Source organism: Neovison vison, chromosome 3 (assembly GCF_020171115.1).
Source record: "Neovison vison isolate M4711 chromosome 3, ASM_NN_V1, whole genome shotgun sequence".
NCBI classification, from domain to species: domain Eukaryota; kingdom Metazoa; phylum Chordata; class Mammalia; order Carnivora; family Mustelidae; genus Neogale; species Neogale vison.
The window spans coordinates 69,531,952-69,549,567 of record NC_058093.1 but is presented as its reverse complement, the minus strand read 5'-3'; the positions used below and the strand labels follow the sequence as shown (position 1 = coordinate 69,549,567).

At 40.8% G+C, this 17,616-nt stretch overlaps 1 protein-coding gene across 2 annotated transcripts in view; it reads right to left on the bottom strand.

Annotated features, from left to right (window-relative positions):
- The window catches only part of MAP3K20 (mitogen-activated protein kinase kinase kinase 20), a 178,248-nt gene that overhangs the window by 64,676 nt on the left and 95,956 nt on the right, over positions 1-17,616 (bottom strand). For both annotated transcript variants that reach the window (XM_044242350.1, XM_044242351.1), the window contains 4 exons: positions 15,481-15,582; positions 11,133-11,198; positions 6,255-6,283; positions 5,997-6,134 (listed from right to left, as the gene is read on the bottom strand). In XM_044242350.1, the coding sequence (XP_044098285.1) occupies positions 5,997-6,134; positions 6,255-6,283; positions 11,133-11,198; positions 15,481-15,582 (335 nt within the window). The remainder of the gene's footprint in view (positions 1-5,996; positions 6,135-6,254; positions 6,284-11,132; positions 11,199-15,480; positions 15,583-17,616) is intronic.

Here is a 17,616-nt window from a genome sequence, read left to right as displayed (position 1 = left end):
CAATCCTTAAGATGAGCATGATTAATAAATTTGCACTGGAATGCCCAAAGAAACCAAACTGATGTTAGGAACACTGAAAACACCCAATGATTTGGGTTTCATTTAAAATACTAAGTAATGGGGCGCCTGGGTGGCTCAGTGGGTTAAGCCGCTGCCTTCAGCTCAGGTCATGATCTCAGGGTCCTGGGATCAAGTCCCGCATCGGGCTCTCTGCTCAGCAGGGAGCCTGCTTCCTCCTCTCTCTCTCTCTCTGCCTGCCTCTCTGTCTACTTGTGATCGCTCTCTGTCAAATAAATAAATAAAATCTTTAAAAAAAAAATACTAAGTAATGGATATTTTTACATTTGGGTAACTTTCTCAATTCATACAAAAGGGCATCAAAAACTAAGTCTACCAATATATTTTTGAAGTGATAAAACAATTATAATTTTATCAGTAATCCTAATAACAACGACTGTCATTTACTGAGTGATTACGTTTCAGATACTTTGCTAAGCTCTTTATGGGTGTTACCATGATTACGACCAATACAGCGAATACATATGATCCTCATTTTATAGATGAGGAAACTAAGGCTTCAGAAAGTTAGACAAACTTGCCCACAGACACTCCGTTATCAAGTGGCAGAGCTAGAATGTGAACTTGCTGCCTCACCCCAACTGTCAAGCTCTTAACGTGAGGTAACTCTAGAGAAGCGAGGCTGCAGTGCGAGAGAGAAGCCATATTTCAGGGGTGGAGCCATGGCAGAGGTGAGAAGCAGATGAGTTCAGCAGTTTTGAGTTAGACTGCTCTTGTTCTAAAAACAAAACTAAAAAGCCCACTTCTAAATAAGAATGTAGATTGAGAACACGTACTCCATTCAAGAAGGTCCCATGGACCTTTCACTCTATAGAGCCACTGTTTCCTCAGCCAGTGTTCAGTCATATTTGAATCAGGACATGCTAAGTGAACTCTGGCTAATACGAAGATAATTAGCAGAAAAATCAGGGAAATTGGCAGATGCTGTTCAAGCAGGAGAAAAAAAATTCACTGAAGCCTCTTTGGGCTTTTAATCAAGTGTGTAAGGTACTTCTCTAGAAGAGCTACTGAATAATTCTATTTGAGTCCCAGAAGTGATTAAGAAAAAGTAAGGGGCATCCCAGAAGGGGACGATTCTAGCAAGCACTGTAAGTAAAGGACCAGAACAGGTATGCAGGCTGCACAGAGGAGGGGGACGCAGCATCAAGGGGGCTGAGCAGGAAATGAAGCCCCTTCATTCCCTGCAATTACCACTCCCCCGGTGCGGAGGTTGGGGAGGGAGAGGGTAAGGCAAAGCAGGCAAATGGATGAATTTGGCCTTCCTAAGGAGAAAGGGAACAGTGAATCAGTCTCAAATAAATCAAATGCTCCAGACCCCAAAATATCCAAGTAGGTGGCCCCCTGCCCCCTGTTTTCTGATCCCAGCCTACAGGCACAACCCACTGTATGGGAGTACACATAAAGGCTGACTGGGTTGAGGTAAAATGCAAAACCAAGAGCTCGGGAAGTGATACACAAAAAGACTTGTGTCATTCTTCACTCCCAAATGTTCAGGTGGAAAATATCCGAAATCTACTGAGGTCTGAGTTCTGTTTCTCCACAAGTTCTAACCCCAGAAAAGTAAGAGTTTCACTTCAGTCTGTGCATGTGCGTATGTGTGTGTGTGCAGAGCTCCGACGGCGGAGGGGCTACGTGACAGCTGCTCACAGGAAGGTATGGACATGGCTGTGAAGCCTTTAGTGTGAGTCCAGCCCCAGCCCCCACCGAGGTCCCTTTACTGATCCCTCAGGTGTAGGAATGTACCAAAAAGCAGGTGGTGTGAGATGGGACAACAGCTGTTTCTGCACTCAACACAATGACACTCGGCACAAAACACTCCTTTGTGGAGGAAGTCATGCAGAGGTCTAAAAATATATTAAACTAGGCCTGAAAATATCAGTGATGGGGATGCAGGCCAAACATGATTGTGATCTTTCCCCTTAAAAATACTTTCCAACTCATTCTATCTTGAGACGTATTTACGTTTTAAACTGTGCTCACAAGGAAAAATTTCTATTTTCAGTTTGCAGAGAAACTTGGACAAGGCTGTGTACTCTTCCTGACCTTTCCTGCCAGACAATGGCAGGCCATTACCTGAGCCCAGCTTGTTCCGGAATGGGGCTCACAGTCAAGCGACACAGGGATGCTCACTCTGAAGCTACGCTATCGTGGTTCTAGGCTCAGAAGCTACTGGGAAAGGAATCCTTTCTGCACTGTCATTAGGACAGCTTTGTTTTTAAAGAGTGGCAAAGCCTTGTGTTTGCGGAAGGCTTATTCTTTCAATGATGTTTGCTTTCTTTAAGTCTTGTCTTTTCTGTGGACAACATAGTAAACCCTCCTCTCACTCCATCCTTCAACAGAGAGCATCACGAGGGGGTAGCACAATCTCCTCTCTTGTAAGATGGAGAGAGAAACAGCTCCATGGCTCGCGAGGTTTATCGGCTTTGAAGCAAGGATCACCAGATCCACTTCTGGCATTTGCAGCACATTTCTTCTGAAACTGGCCAGGGCTGGTTAGTCTGGCCATGTGTTAAGAAGCAACCCAGGTTTATCAAGCCGCAGCGGCAAGGGACTTTGATAATACTAGGGGCTAAATTCTTACCACAAGTCTGAAAAAACAAAAAAATGAAAAGCAAAAATATTTTAGGTGTTTTGGGTTTTTTTTAGGTTGATTTTATAAAAGGACAACTCTTTTAGGGGCTTGTTCATCTGTCCGAGACTGTGTACGTGCATGCGTGTGTGCGTGTGTGTAGGCACAATGAACAGAACAGACACTTCATGAACTATGGGATGCTTTATGCCAAGAGATCCTTTACTGACAAATGGTCCTGGTCACTTACCTACTTTTGAAAGGACATCAAAAATTCTAAATAATTTTTAGTTTTTTATTTAGAACATATTTAGAACATTGCTTTCCTAGATAGGCAACATTTTCGGTCTATGGACTACAAAGTTCTAAAACTAACATGCCCTATCTTACTAACCGATCCCTCCTGCTTTTTTAGTTAATACTTACTTTGACCGTGCAATGCTTTCTTCATTTTTAAAAAAATCTGTGATTGTGGGGTGCCTGGGTGGCTCAGTGGGTTAAAGCCTCTGCCTTCAGCTCAGGTCATAATCCCAGAGTCCTGGGATCGAGCCCCACATCGGGCTCTCTGCTCAGTAAGGAGCCTGCTGCCTCCTCCTCTCTCTGCCTGCCTCTCTGCCTACTTGTGATTTCTCTGTCAAATAAATAAGTAAAATCTTTAAAAAAATTTTTTAAAAATCTGTGATTGTTTCAACAAAAAGCTCTGGAAAGCATGCCTCATACTATTTCTTTTCACCAAATGGAGTTTATCTAAAACATAATGGGAAGGGGTCAGAAGTAAATAAGATCTTGAATTCCTGTTTATAATGAAACTGGTTTATGTGCAACTTTCTGAGAGGAATTCTGCTGATAGAGCTATGGGTTGAGCGTAACCAGAATTCCAAGTAAACCTCTCTCTTTAAGATACTGTTTTCAAACAAAGTCACTGAAAAGGCATTTTCTGTTTCCACCAGTCAAAAGAAGATTCTAACATGAACACCGAGTTGATATTCAGAAACAGGTGACGGGGACTGAGATTCTACTCCGGCTCAGGAAAGCCAGCGGGTGCACTGCACACAAAAGCCACTGGCAACTGTAAGGTCCTGGAAGGAGGCGGTGTGAGGTTTGTCTTCGTAAGTGAGAGAACACTGAAACCAAAAGTTCACTCTAGCTGGAACCCACAGCTGTCTTTCAGATCTAACGTTTCTGGGATAGGGGAAGTCCAAGACTTGGGGAGAATTTTCAAAGTAAAAGCATTATACCAGAGCTAGTTCATATGCAAAATAATTGAAAAACTATAACCGCCTAAATATGTGTATCTATATGACAGGCGAGTGAGAGTGTGAGAAGCGTGGTCTCCTGTTGACTCACTGTGACCCACTCTAGCCCAGAGGCCTCCCCACTCCCTCTGGCTCCACGCAACCTGCTCTGGGAACGGAGGCCTGCTGAGGAACGCACAGTGGTTTTAACACTTGCAAAGGGCTGTAGGAAACGAAAGAATACACAACAGGACAGAAAAAGTTTGCTGGTTCCTGTTCCACAGGACAGACAGTGGGCCCAAAGAGCAGGCAAAGGACAATTTAAATTACCCTAAGTTGGTGTCTAACCTGATAAGTGCATTATTGCTTAAAATGAAGGAACGTAACTTCTGAAGAGAAAATGATCTCACTAAAGTCTGAAATGACAACATCAGAACTTCCCATGGGTGATCTGTAGGATGGTTAGAATGTAGTAACTTTTGACATAGTGAACCAGTTTTAAAATCGAGTCTCTTCAGGAACTTAATGAGACTTACTTGATCACTGTCTATAGTTCACAGCCTTCATTCTTAGAAAGACCCAGAATTAAGGGAAATGAGGTACTTCACCTGAAGCTATTGTTTTCTTTCAACCTTTAAAATTTTAGCCTTTTGCCGAAAACACATCTCATTCCTATAATGACTTTTTCCAAGAGCCAACAAAACTCATCTCTATTATATTAAATTAATTTGGTAAGGTGCCTGGGTGGCTCAGTCGGTTAAGTGTCTGCCTTCGGCTCAGGTCATGATCCCAGGGTCCCAGGATGGAGCCCTGTATGGGGCACTTTGCTCAACGGAGAACCTGCTACTCCCTCCGCCTGCCACTCTCTCCTGCTTGTGCTCCCTCTCTCTCCAATAAGTAAAATCTTAAAAAAAAAAAAGAGGTATTGTAATTTAGAAGCAGCTTGCTAACAAAAACAAGCCTAAGACTTCAGTAATGAAGCCAAAAGTAACTCCTGAGAGGCTGATGGCCTCTAGAGAATCAGGAACACATGTGACAATGCAGGTCTCCTCTTGGGCCATCAGCAGTCACTTTTGGTAGAAACCAGAGAAGTCCAGGAAGTGGAGACATGGTAGTTTGGGCCAAAATCAGTCTCCTCCTTTACCCGTCACTATGAAAATGTCCTTCTGAGAGTCATAATACAAATATAGAGGCAATATGACAGGGAGATGAGACCTGAAGAGAAGGAGCGTCAAATACTATTTCGGACTCTTTAAAAGATACACAGTATTTTAAGGATAAAAGAACTCCTCAGAAAGGGGCAACAAATAAATTCCCTCTACCACCAAAGAACCACCCTGCCCCTCTACCCCGCCCCCCTACCATTCCCCCTATTCCACTTACTTCTTTCCTTCTGCTATTCCTCAAGAATGGTTCACCTCAAAACCCCTCCTCCAGAAGCTTCTGCTCCTTCAGGGAGTCTTTCCTGTGCTCTCCATTCCCTGAGCAGCCCCCACCCCCACATTAGCCTGTTCTCTGTGCTGCTCTGTTGTGACTTTTTCATGATTCCTTTGAGTCATGCCTCAGAGAGTCACACTGCTTTATAAGACCTGCAGCAGGCATGGGCAAGGCCATAAAAGCTACGTGCACTTCCTTCTGTACTCTCTGGAAACTCACCAATCATTTTCATAGTTGACATTCAAAAATCTGCAATTCACTCATGTGGCAGACCTACTGGTGTGGTTTGAGCAACTTATCACAGTGAAGTCCTGCTCCAGATGGCCCATACTTCCAACTGACTTACACGGATGTTCCACAGTTGTGTGTCCAGGAAAGCGCTTTCCACGGGACTGCCTCGGGCCCCGCATTATTTCAGGTTTCATCTAATTGTTCTTTGGAAGTAGCATTGGTTTCTTCTTGACATAGGACGAAATAACTCAGATGCATAAAAGTCATCCAAGTCAACATTCTGGCAATTTGGAAAGTGTCCTCTCTGAGGCCGCTGCTCTAAGCATTCCACCGCACATGGCATTATTGTGTTAAATCTGTGTTACATTGCTGTATCCCACTTCTGGAGGTGTTTGATTTTTTAGATTTCCTTGAGCAACAACAAAAAAATTGAGAAATGAACTCACCACGCCATAGGAATATGTGTCACAAGTTTCAGACACAGGGAGACTTTGGATAACTTCCGGGGCCATCCATGGGAAAGTTCCAACCAAGGACATGTGTGTCGTATGGTTATGGAACCGAGAGGCACCAAAATCACATATCTGAGAAAAGAGAAACAAGTATCAACCTTCTACTACCGATTAATGAAAGAGTTATCCATCACAAAAACTTACACATGAAGTTAACAAATACTTCTGAAAAAAAATTAAAAGGAGTCCTACCTTCAATACCCCATCAGCAGCTATAACAACTAAAAAAAAAAAAAAAAAGAAAGAAAAAATTATGATAATCCTATTTATATATGATTTATGACCCTAATTTATTTGAGTCATCTTGTGCTGAAAAACCCTGTAAACTTCTATCTTCCATACGGCATATGAAAGGTAAAATTGAAGTATTTACTGCACTGAAGATTTTGCAAAATGGAGCTGACATTAAAAAAGGAATAAAAAAACTAATTCCATGAGGTGCTGACTAAAACGTTTCTGAACATTTGTTTAAATCAAATGTAGTACTGCCCAGTAAAAACAGCATATGTTAGTAGTAGTAAAGAGAACCAAACTTTTAAATACAGATTTTATTGACTTATTGGAGAGAGAGCATGAGAGTGGGGGAAGGAACAGAGGGAGAAGGAGAAGTAGACTCCCCAGCGAGCAGGATGCCAGCCTTGGGACTTGATCCCAGGACTCCATGATCATAACCTAAGCCAGACTGAGCCACCCGGATGCCCAAGAACCAATTTTTTTTTTTTTAAAGATTTTATTTATTTCTTTGGCAGAGACAGATCACAAGTAGGCAGAGAGGCAGGCAGAGAGAGGAGGAAGCAGGCTCCCTGCCGAGCAGAGAGCCCGATGCGGGGCTTGATCCCAGGACCCTGAGATCATGACCTGAGCCAAAGGCAGAGGCTTTAACCCACTAAGCCACCCAGGTGCCCCAAGAACCAAAATTTTTACTTGTGTTCTGCCACTAGACTGCCAGCATGATGTTGAGGAGGTCTTCAACTTCAACTATATTTTTTCTCCCAATTGAGTAATTTTCTTGTAGGCAAGGACAACATTCATTCATTCACTTACTCATACATTCACTCACTTAACAAATATTTGCCAAGCACCTGTTAGGGGTAAGCCCATGTACTATATTCTGGAAGAGGAAGGTGAGCAAGACTGTCTCTGGCTCCTGTGTATAGTCTCCTGGGAGAGACGTGAAACCAATGTCTGTAATCATGTGGGATAACACCTGAACCTAATATAATACTGTATGTTTATACTGGAATCAACATTTAAAAATGTTTAAAAATTTTCTTTAAATATGTAAGCAAGTGGGACAAATTCTATGAGAGACACAGAGATTGCCTTGGAATCAAAGAGCAGGGGTATCTAAGTCTAAGGAGGTCAGGAGTTTGCAGAAGAAATGCTCACACTAAGACCAGAAGAACAAGATGGGACTAACTAGACAGAGGAGTGCTATGGGAGGGAAGCATTTTTTTTTTTTTGGCAGAGAAGAGAGCCTTGCAGAAGGTCAGGAACAGAAGGGAACATAGGGCAATTCTGGAAGGCAGGGGCCTGGGCTGGAAGAAATGGAAATCCAATGAACCATTTTAAGCAGACAAATGACAAGGTCAAATGTGCAGAGGGGAGAGCATATGAGAGAAGAGAACTGGAGGCAAGGAGATCACTATGCACCCAAGAGGGTGCAGTCCAAGAGAGACTTAAGGATGCCCATACAAAGGCTGTGGCAGAGAAGAGAAGCAGATGGAGTCAGGAAACATTTAGGAGGCCAGATCAGGGGTTCGGGTGGCTCCCTTGGTGAGTGCTGGATACTTGGTTTTGACTCAGGTCATGATCTCATGGGTTGTGGGTCATGGGATTAAGCCCTGCATCAGGCTCTGTACTCCATGGGGAGTCTGCTTCCCTTTCCCTCTGCTCCTCCTCCTGCTCACACACTGTCTCTCTCTAAAATAAATAAAATAAAATCTTTTAAAAAAAAATTGGGAGTAGGGGTGCTTGGGTGGCTCAATTGGTTAAACGGCTGCCTTCAGTTCAGGTCAGGATCTCAATCAGGGTCCTGAGACCAAGCCCCACATCTGGCTCCCTGCTCAGCGGGGAGTCTGCTTCTTCCTCTCCTGCTGCAGCACCCCCTGCCTGTGCTCTCTCACTCATGCTCTCTCTCAAATTTAAACAACAACAACAAAAACATCTTTTTAAAAAAAGAAGAAAGAAAAAGAAACTTTTAGGAGACCAAATGAACTGGCCTTGAGTAATGGGGCAGTGGGGGGATGGGGGTGGGGGGGGAGAGGGAGGACTCGAGGATGAAATCAAATCAAGAGGCAATCCGGCACAATGGTTAGAACAAGAGCTCTGCAATCAAACTCTTCTTTTTTATCTCACTTCTGGCTTATGGAATTGGTATTGCCATTCGTGGAGAAAAGTAGTACAGAAATAACTCGGGGGGAGGGGTGCAGAGAGGAAATGAAAAGATCAACAAGGACATCATATATCTTAGGCCTATGTGGCCTATCCCAAAAGCAGACAGCACGTGGTTCTGAAGCTGAACTCTGTCTGGATGTGCTAACAGGCAGACGGGCCTTTTGTGGGAGTAGGTGAAAGAGAGCGGAAGAGGCAAGGAGGCCCAAGGTAGACCTTGAAGAACTGTTCTATTTTTTTTGTTTGTTTGTTTTAAAAATTAAATATTTTATTCATTTATTTTAGAGAGAGAGAGAGTGAGTGAATGAGCAGGGGGGAGGGCAGAGGGAAAGAGAGAATCCCAAGCAGTCTCTGCACTGAGCGGGCTGGGCTCATATCTGCACTGAGCCCAATGCTGGGCTGCATATCATGACCCTGAGATCATGGCCCCAGCCGAAATCAAGAGTTGGAAGCATCCAACAGAGCCACCCAGGTGCCCCCTGGCATTTCTTTTGTAAACCACACAGTGCCCTGAACACTGTTCTTTCTCAGCTGTTACTAATGACCTTGATAAGTGGGGAGAATATACTCTTGGAAAGAAATAGCCTAAGAGTAAATGTGATACTATATATAAACTATCCGTGTTTTCAAATAAAAATAAAAATAGTGTTAATATCATATTCAGTTACTTTTTAAAATACCTCTACCTTTTTTCTCATTATAAGATTAGTAAGTGCTTCATTTAAAAAAAAAAGAAAACCCTAACATAAAAACCTCTAACATAGAAAATAAGACTATTATTCCCTGTTTCAGAAAAAGAAAATTGCTGAAAGTTAGGTCAATATTTTTCAATATGTACATGTTTTCTCATCAAGTAACTGCACAAATTGTAATTTGTAAAAATCCAGACAGTCTCCATTGTTAGTTTCCATAATGAGAGCATGGAAAAAATCTGTAACTTAATCATCCCCATCCCATGAGATATTTGGGATATACTGATAAAACAGATTAAAAAAAGGAAAAGTCAAATAAGCTGTGTATATTGAAATTCTGAGCACAAACTAAAAAACTAAAAATCTATAAGACTCTGAGGGACGCCTGGGTGGCTCAGTTGGTTGGACGACTGCCTTCGGCTCAGGGCGTGATCCTGGAGTCCCGGGATCGAGTCCCACATCGGGCTCCCAGCTCCATGGGGAGTCTGCTTCGCTCTCTGACCTTCTCCTCGCTCGTGCTCTCTCTCACTGTCTCTCTCTCTCAAATAAATAAATAAAATCTTTAAAAAAAAAAAAAAAAGACTCTGAAACTTCCTACTGGATTCTAGATGATTTCCTAACAACTTCCTGTTCGCCAACTCAAAGTTTATGCCCGTGAGGAGCCAAAGGATAAGTGATGACATAGACAAAGGAGAGAACAGTCAGCCACAGATGCCGGGCAGGGTGGAGGAGGTGGTCCCACCTGGATGACTGATGAGTGGCAGCTGCCAAGAACTTCCCTTTCCCCGAGCCACCGCAGACCTCACAGACCCCGCAAGGGCCCCTGGCAGATCCCCAGCTTCTCTTCCTCTACTTACCAGGACTAACCATTGCAAGGATCACACACTTAGCATACACCCATTTTAACTGCAGTGATTTAAAGATTTTAAAAAAAAAAAAGTATTGCTCCTGCTCCTTACTTGGAAGAATAACTTAGAAAGCATGTATATAAGTAAAGCATGTAAAGGGATTGACAGAAAGATTTTTTCTTTTAAAGTAGCAAGCTCTAACATTTCCTTGAGCTAGTGTGGGCCAGCTACATAATCCCACTCACTGCCTTTGTCCATTAACTTCCAAATGACATAATAGGAGAAGCATTCTGATACTTTCCTACTGAGAAGTAATACTGTCTAATCTGTGAGACATTTTAAAATGCTCACTTTCTAAATTAGAAAATACAGGGTCATAAATAAACTTTAGAGAGTACAGAAGAAGAAAAAGAAAGCATTTGCTTTCCAAACTCTGAAATGTGTTGATCATTTTTGGGCACTACGCCACGTAAAATGACGGACATAAAAAGTTTACACCAAATAATTCAGAAGTAAAAAGAACAAAACTCAAAACTGCTGGTACAGAGAACCATCCAAAAATAGGAGACTACAAGTATAGGACTACATAATTTGATCTAGCAATACCTCCTATAGAGTGATTCTAGGGACGCCTGGGTGGCTCAGTGGGTTAAAGCCTTTGCCTTCGGCTCAGGTTGTGATCCCAGGGTCCTGGGATAGAGTCCCACATCGGGCTCTCTGCTCAGCAGGGAGATTGCTTCCCCCTCTCTCTCTGCCTACTTGGGATCTCTCTCTCTCTCTCTCTGTCACATGAACAAATAAAATCTTTAAAAAAAAAAGTGATTCTAGAGAAATAACTAAGGATGTTTTAAAAATTTTTGCTGGGGTATCAAGCTCAACATTTTTTATCACAGAAAAAAATGTAAACAACTCAAATATACATATTCTGTGCTGTTTATACAATGGAATACTATACAGCTTCTTGAAATAACATAAAGAATTCTGATATTTATCAACATTGGAAAGATTTTCATGGTATCAATGATGAGTCAAAACATCAGGGTACAAAAGATATGAAAAACATGAGCCTATTTCTACAACAAGGTGTATATATTTCATAATAAAATAGGCAAAATAAAAACTTAGGACTACATTACCATTTCTTGACTTGAGATCTCTGTGAATCACCTTGACAGGAGCCTCCATATGTAAATAGTGCATTCCTTTTCATACAAAAAGGAAGAACAGCATTTAATGTCATTTTTTCAATATTGCACTGGTATTAACTTTCCATTTTAAAACATCAGTATTACCTTTCATATTTTTGCAAAGGATTCAATGGCAGAAACGAAATTCATGTGCTCTGTTCTTATATGATTGATAAAATAGAGACAGGATATGTCTACATTGGGAAAACTGGAAAATTCATGTGCTTTAATCTCTTAGAAGTTAGAACTTGATTGTGGGTAAAGCTATTACAATACCTAATAAGGACACCTTAATTTTCTGGAGTCTCCACAAAAATAGCACAGTTACAACTGGAAGAGGTGGTCCAATGACTAATTAGCCAAAGTTCCGACCAAGGTTTTCGGCTTTCGTTTGGATGTCTGTAGCTACCCCGTTATTTTCTCAGTACTCTTTCTAGTAAGACCCTGGGGGAGGTGAGGGTGCGGGGGAAACTGGTTGGATTCATAAGTTGTGGTTGGTAAAGGACTCAGAAAAATTTACAATAGTTACAAAATATTCTCTTTTATAGGGATGGATCTTCAGGATAATCTATTATTTAACTGTACTCCAAAATTCTCTCCAACATATTTAGAATGTATATCAAGTTACTTTGGTAAATTGAATGTATATACAAATAGTTTTATTATTTTGAATAAAATATTATATATCTCAAAATTATACTTTAAAAGACACATATTTCATAGTGATTCTCTTAGTAGCATTTGACTCTCTCTTTATGTATCATATACCTCCTTAGAATAAAGAAAAAGAGTATTTTCTACTGAAATACATTTCCTTTCCCTTTACTTCTCAAGTTGTCTTTTCTAAATAATGGAAGAAAAAGCCTCCCCACTTCCACAACCACACAAGCTCTTTGTTAATGAACTATCCACTATATGTCATAAGTAGGTTTTGGTTCTTTTTTTGAGTATATAGAAAATTTCATTTTTATAAAGGCTAATTTTTAAAACAATCTATTATTTTTCTACCATTCTGATTTTTAGATATTGAAGGTCATGTAAGAACAAAGAAAATTTAAAAATTTAAACTCCTGCAATACAAGAAAATGACTGAAAAAAGTCAAATTCACAAAAGTATCAGTAATTTTTAGCGATCTTAACCAAGATATAGCTAGAATACAGGAAAGCATTCTTCTAACACAAAACTCTCCACACTACACACTGAAAATCCAAGAGCTACAACTTGGGTAACTTTTAATAACCTCTAGGATTTCATAGTGACCTCTTTCTTGCTTAAGAACCAAATTCAGGTAGAATCTGCTTAATTACCATTAGAAGCAGGGCTCCATAGTGTGAACACTGGCTGACACTGAAGATCTCCAAAAACAACATTCAGATACTAAAGCTTTAAACAGAGGCCTTTTTTTCCTTATGGCAGATGTTATGAGAGAAAAATACCATAAGTTATATGTGTAGAATGTACAGTATGCATTTACAATTAGTGTGCATAAACACAGTAGTAATCACAATCACATAAAAATCTGTTTTTATAGAGCCCTCCACAACTCTGTCTTATTTTTATTGCAGTGAACAATGAAGAAGGCTAAAAAAAAAAACACCATCATCAGTTTTGAGCTTCAGGGTTCCTAAAAAAGATTTGACTGGTATCATTTGAAGGGGGAGATGGGGAATCAGTGAGGACCCTTCTGAGACTGGGTCCCGGTTCACCCACTTGAATCATTCTGCTTACACACTGGGAGGGGCTCGCGGCACTTTCAGATGTACCTGCCAGCAGCCCTCCACTTCCCTTCCTACCCAGAAAGGAGACAGGTTTTTTTTGTTTTTTTTTTTTTCTTGGCTTTGAGGAGGTGTTCTCTCAGCAGTGATGTTAAGCAATGCCTACTTCAAAATGCATGAATCAACTCTAATTTGAAATGAATTATTCACTCTTTGATTTCTCAACATCTTGTTGCTTCTGTGTCTTCCATCTTGGTCAGACTGAGAGGTGTACAGCTGAATGTGACAGAGAATCAACAAAAATCAAGGCTTCCTGCTTCACCTCCGAGTTCTGTGCCCTGTTCTACCAGAGAGAGGTGAAGTCATTCCGAAAGCACGGATTTCCTCTTCCTTTTACAGACCATTTTAAATAGTAAGTGTTACTTGTGACTATCAACAAATAAGTCTCTTCTCTGCCCCCCTCTTCTCACCTGGGGCCAGACAGAGGAGAACCTGCCTCTCGGGGCAATTCACCAGCCACAAGAAAGGGATTTTCCTGTGCTGCGATTTGGCACACAGTGTTGTGTGCCCCCCGCACCCCACCCCCTGTCCTCTCTCATCTCATTCCCTCCACCCCTAGTCTTTACCTCCAGTTCTAGTCTGCTACTTCATGAACCCTGCTCTTTCTCTTCTTTGTCCTTCTGACAGAAGGCCCAGAATAACTGAGCTGATCTGGAGCCAAGGGATTTGCCCCTTAGACAGGGACTGCACTGGGGAAGGGCTGAGAGGGACAAGGTTTTTATGGGACAAGGTTTACAGGCCTGGCAGAGAGGAGGGGAAGTAGTGGGGTTGGAGGGGTGGTGGAGGGAGACAAAGAAGCATGTGCACAGCAGGAAGCAGAGTGACTGCTGTCAGTTGATTTGTTTGATGTCTGTCTATCCTAAATGCCAGTAAGTCATACCATGGGTGTAATTGGCTAAGCACCCTAAATGCAAAGGTCTGTAAGGTGAAGTGCCTTCAGTCAAAGACTGCTCAGATATACAGACACATTTATGGAAGTGTATTTCCACAATGCTTCATGCAGCTCCCAGTGAACACATGTCCCTCGGCTTACAAACACGTGGTTCCTGTGAACTACTGATACATACAGACGTGACTATGATGTTACTTGAAAATGTCTTGAAGAACGCAAAAATTTAAGGCTGATTGGAAATGCCTGATGCATGAATACACAATTAAGTTAATTAACACAGCCAAAGCCTTAAGTACACCATCCTAAACATAGAGCTTATTATTCTTATAAGGTAATGAAGTATCGTTCAGCAGCAGCATTTTGCATGAAATTTAAAAAAAAATTTTTCTTCACTCTCCCTATTTGAAAAATTTGGCAGGTGTTGATGAAACTTAAAACTGACAAGAAAATTCCCCAACGGGAAGACTGTTACTTTTGGAAATTACTGTATGACTTCCCGGTGAAAGCGGAGTGTGAGTTGCTCTCCTTACTGAGTGCTAAATATCCTTTTCCTTGCTTTGTAAAGAGAAACTTTTAGAGATTGGAGGAGCAAAATGCAAAGGAGTGAATTGCCCTGGTAAAATCTGGACACACTTGCTTTCTAGGGGTTGCTAGAATACAAATATAACTATCAGTGTTCATTATTTAGATTAAGTTGTTTCCAAAGCAACTTTGACAGTTATAAATAAAACTCAGAAACCCTGAGTTAGGAAAATGGGAAAAAAAAAAGAGATAAAAATAAATGGAATTTAAATTGCTTTAGAAAGCATTAGTCTATGTCAGAATTTATGAGGGGAAAAGAACTGGGCACCTTGTTTAGGGGTTTTGTGTATTAAAAATATTTCATTTCCAGGGTGATTTCCAAGTTTACATTAAATAGAAAATAAAAATCCGAATTGCTTTCACATGACAGGGCAAATAAAACTTTTTTTGAAAGTGGTTACGATTTTTAGCATACTATTATGTACACAAAATAAGTAGAACTAATCCTACAATAAATCACATTTTCTGGGTACTGAGTCTAAGAAGAGACTTGCGGAACAACAGAATTATGAGCTTTCCATTTAATGTGTTGAGCAGGCTGGTCAATTACAATGTCACAAAATGTGGCAAAAATGGCTGCCCTGAAGTCATGGATTATGTTGGAACATAGTTTTAGGGAAAGAAATAAAGTGAAGAGAGAAAAGGAATGCAGAAGTGGAAAGGCAGTGACTTAAAAGATCTATCAACCCCTCCCTCCCCCAAGAGAGAGAGACAAACCAAGACAAGACTCTTAACTATAGAGAACAGATGGTTACCAGAGGGGAGGGGTGGAGGGTGGAACAGGTGAAGAGGATTAAGGAGTGCACTTGTGATAAGGACTAATACACAGAATTGGGGATCACTATATTGTACACCTGAAGCAAATGTAACACTATATTACATACCTATACTGGAATTAAAATTAAAAGTTGCAAAATTCTCGCTACTTGCAGACTGAAAAAGGGACATCTGAAGACACAGAGTAACAAACCTTTGTCCTTAAATCACCATGTCATGATGGGAAAATGTGCCCCACCAATTCTGTAAGAATACAGGAAGTCTCATTACCTTTGGCTACATCAGTGGCCCAGGTCATAATGTGATCCATGTCCATCTCTTCACTTCTGTTACTATTAATGTAATCATAGAGTGATCCCAGAGAAGCATATTCTAGTTTCAAAGGAAAAGAGAAGCATACAATTAAAACCAAGGTGCCTTTCAGAAATAAGACTGAGTATACCTGAAACTAATATATGTCAATTCTACCCAAATAAAAAAGAACAACAAAAAAATTTAAAAATAAGACTAAATTATCATTGAGAAAATGTGTTAAAGAATTTACCAAAGAACATTAAAAACAAATAAAAACCGTTCCAGGCTGTGGTTTCTAAAAATTATTGTCTTCCTGAAAAGATGTCTGTTAAAGACAAAACCACTGAAAGAATGAATGGTAAAACGTCAACTGAGGATGAACTCAAAAGCTTTCTGGATGGAACTGAGACACACAGGGAGGTGCTGGAAGAACACATCTGAAACAAAGGCAGGCACGTATATAGGTATTTCTTTAAAAACTGTCATTCTAATGAGATAGAGAAGATTAAAATACATAAGCAGAGTATTTATGTGACAAGGTAAACAAATCAATTCTTGTTGCATCAGGATTTAGAAGAGTCCTCAAAACATAAGTACATAAAAAACCCAAGAAAGTGAGAAAATTCCTTCAAAAGTGGTTTTGAGAGCATCTGCCCTCAGCTCAGGTCATGATCCTGGGGTCCTGGGAAGCCTGCTTCTCCCTCTGCCTCTCTCCCTCTCTCCCTCCCTTCCTCTCTCTCTTAAATAAATAAATAAAATCTTCTGGGGTGCCTGGGTGGCTCAATCAGTTAAGCATCTGCCTTCACCTCAAGCCATGATCCTGGGGTCCTGGGATGGAGCCCTGCATCTGTTTCCCTGCCTGACGGGGAGCCTGCTTCTCCCTGCTTGTACGCTTTCTCCCTCTGTCAAATAAAGAAATAAAATCTTTTTTTTAAATGGCTTTGAGATATAAATTACATACCATAAAATTCGCCTGTCAGTGTACAATTGGGTGATTTTCAGTAAATTGACAGAGCTGGAAACCACCACCACAACCCAATTTTAGAACCTTTCCAGCACTCCAAACGGTTCCCTTGAGCCCATCTGCAGTTAAGCCCCACTCTAAACCCCAGCCCCGCAGTCTAATTTCTGGCTCTACAAAGGTATCTTTTCTGGATATTTCATATAAATGGAATCATGCAATAAGTGGCCTTTTGTGTCTGACTTCTTTCTCTTCACAAGACAATTCCAAGGTTCACTCATGCTGTAGCTTGTATCAGTACTTTGGTCCTTTTTATTGCTGAATAATAGTCCATTGTGTGGATTTACAATTATTTTATTCACTCACCAGTCAACAGACATTTGGACTGTTCCTGATTTTGGGCTAGCAGGAATAATGTCCTACGAAACTGTGAAACTGCTTTCCAAAGAGGCTGTACCATTTCATACGCCCGCTAGCACTCTCTGAGGGTTTCAGTTTCTTTACTTGGTACTGTCTGTGTCTTAATCACAGCCGTTTTGGTGAGTAGAATTCTAGTGGCATCTCATATTGTTAATTGCACTTTCCTAGAGACTAATGAAGTTGAACATCTTTTCACGTGGCTCTGAGACCTGAGTATATATTCTCAGGCAAAATGTTTATTTCAATAGTTTGCCCACTTGAAGATTTGGTTGTTTTATTAATCCCGAATTTCAGGAGTTCCTTGTTTATTCTGGAAGCAGGTCCTTTATCAGATTTAGGATCTGTAAGCATTTTCTCCCAGTCTGGAACTTGTCTTTTCATGTTCTTAACAGCATCTTTCAAAGACCAGAAATTCTTAATTCTGATGACGTGAACTTAATTGTTTTCTCTTTTATGGACTGTGCTTTAGGTGTCATATTTAAGAACTCTCTGCCCAAGTCAAAGGTAAAAAGATTTTCTCCTATTTTTCTTCTGAGAGTTCTATACTTTAGCTCTTACACTTAGGTCTATGACCCATGTTGGGTCTATGACCTATTTTTGTGTGTGTGGTTTAAGGTAAGGATTTAATACCACTTTTTCACATGTAGATTTCTAATCGTCCCAGCACAATTTGTTGAAAATACTATCTTTTACCCATTGAATTGTCTTGACACATTTATTGCAAGTCAATT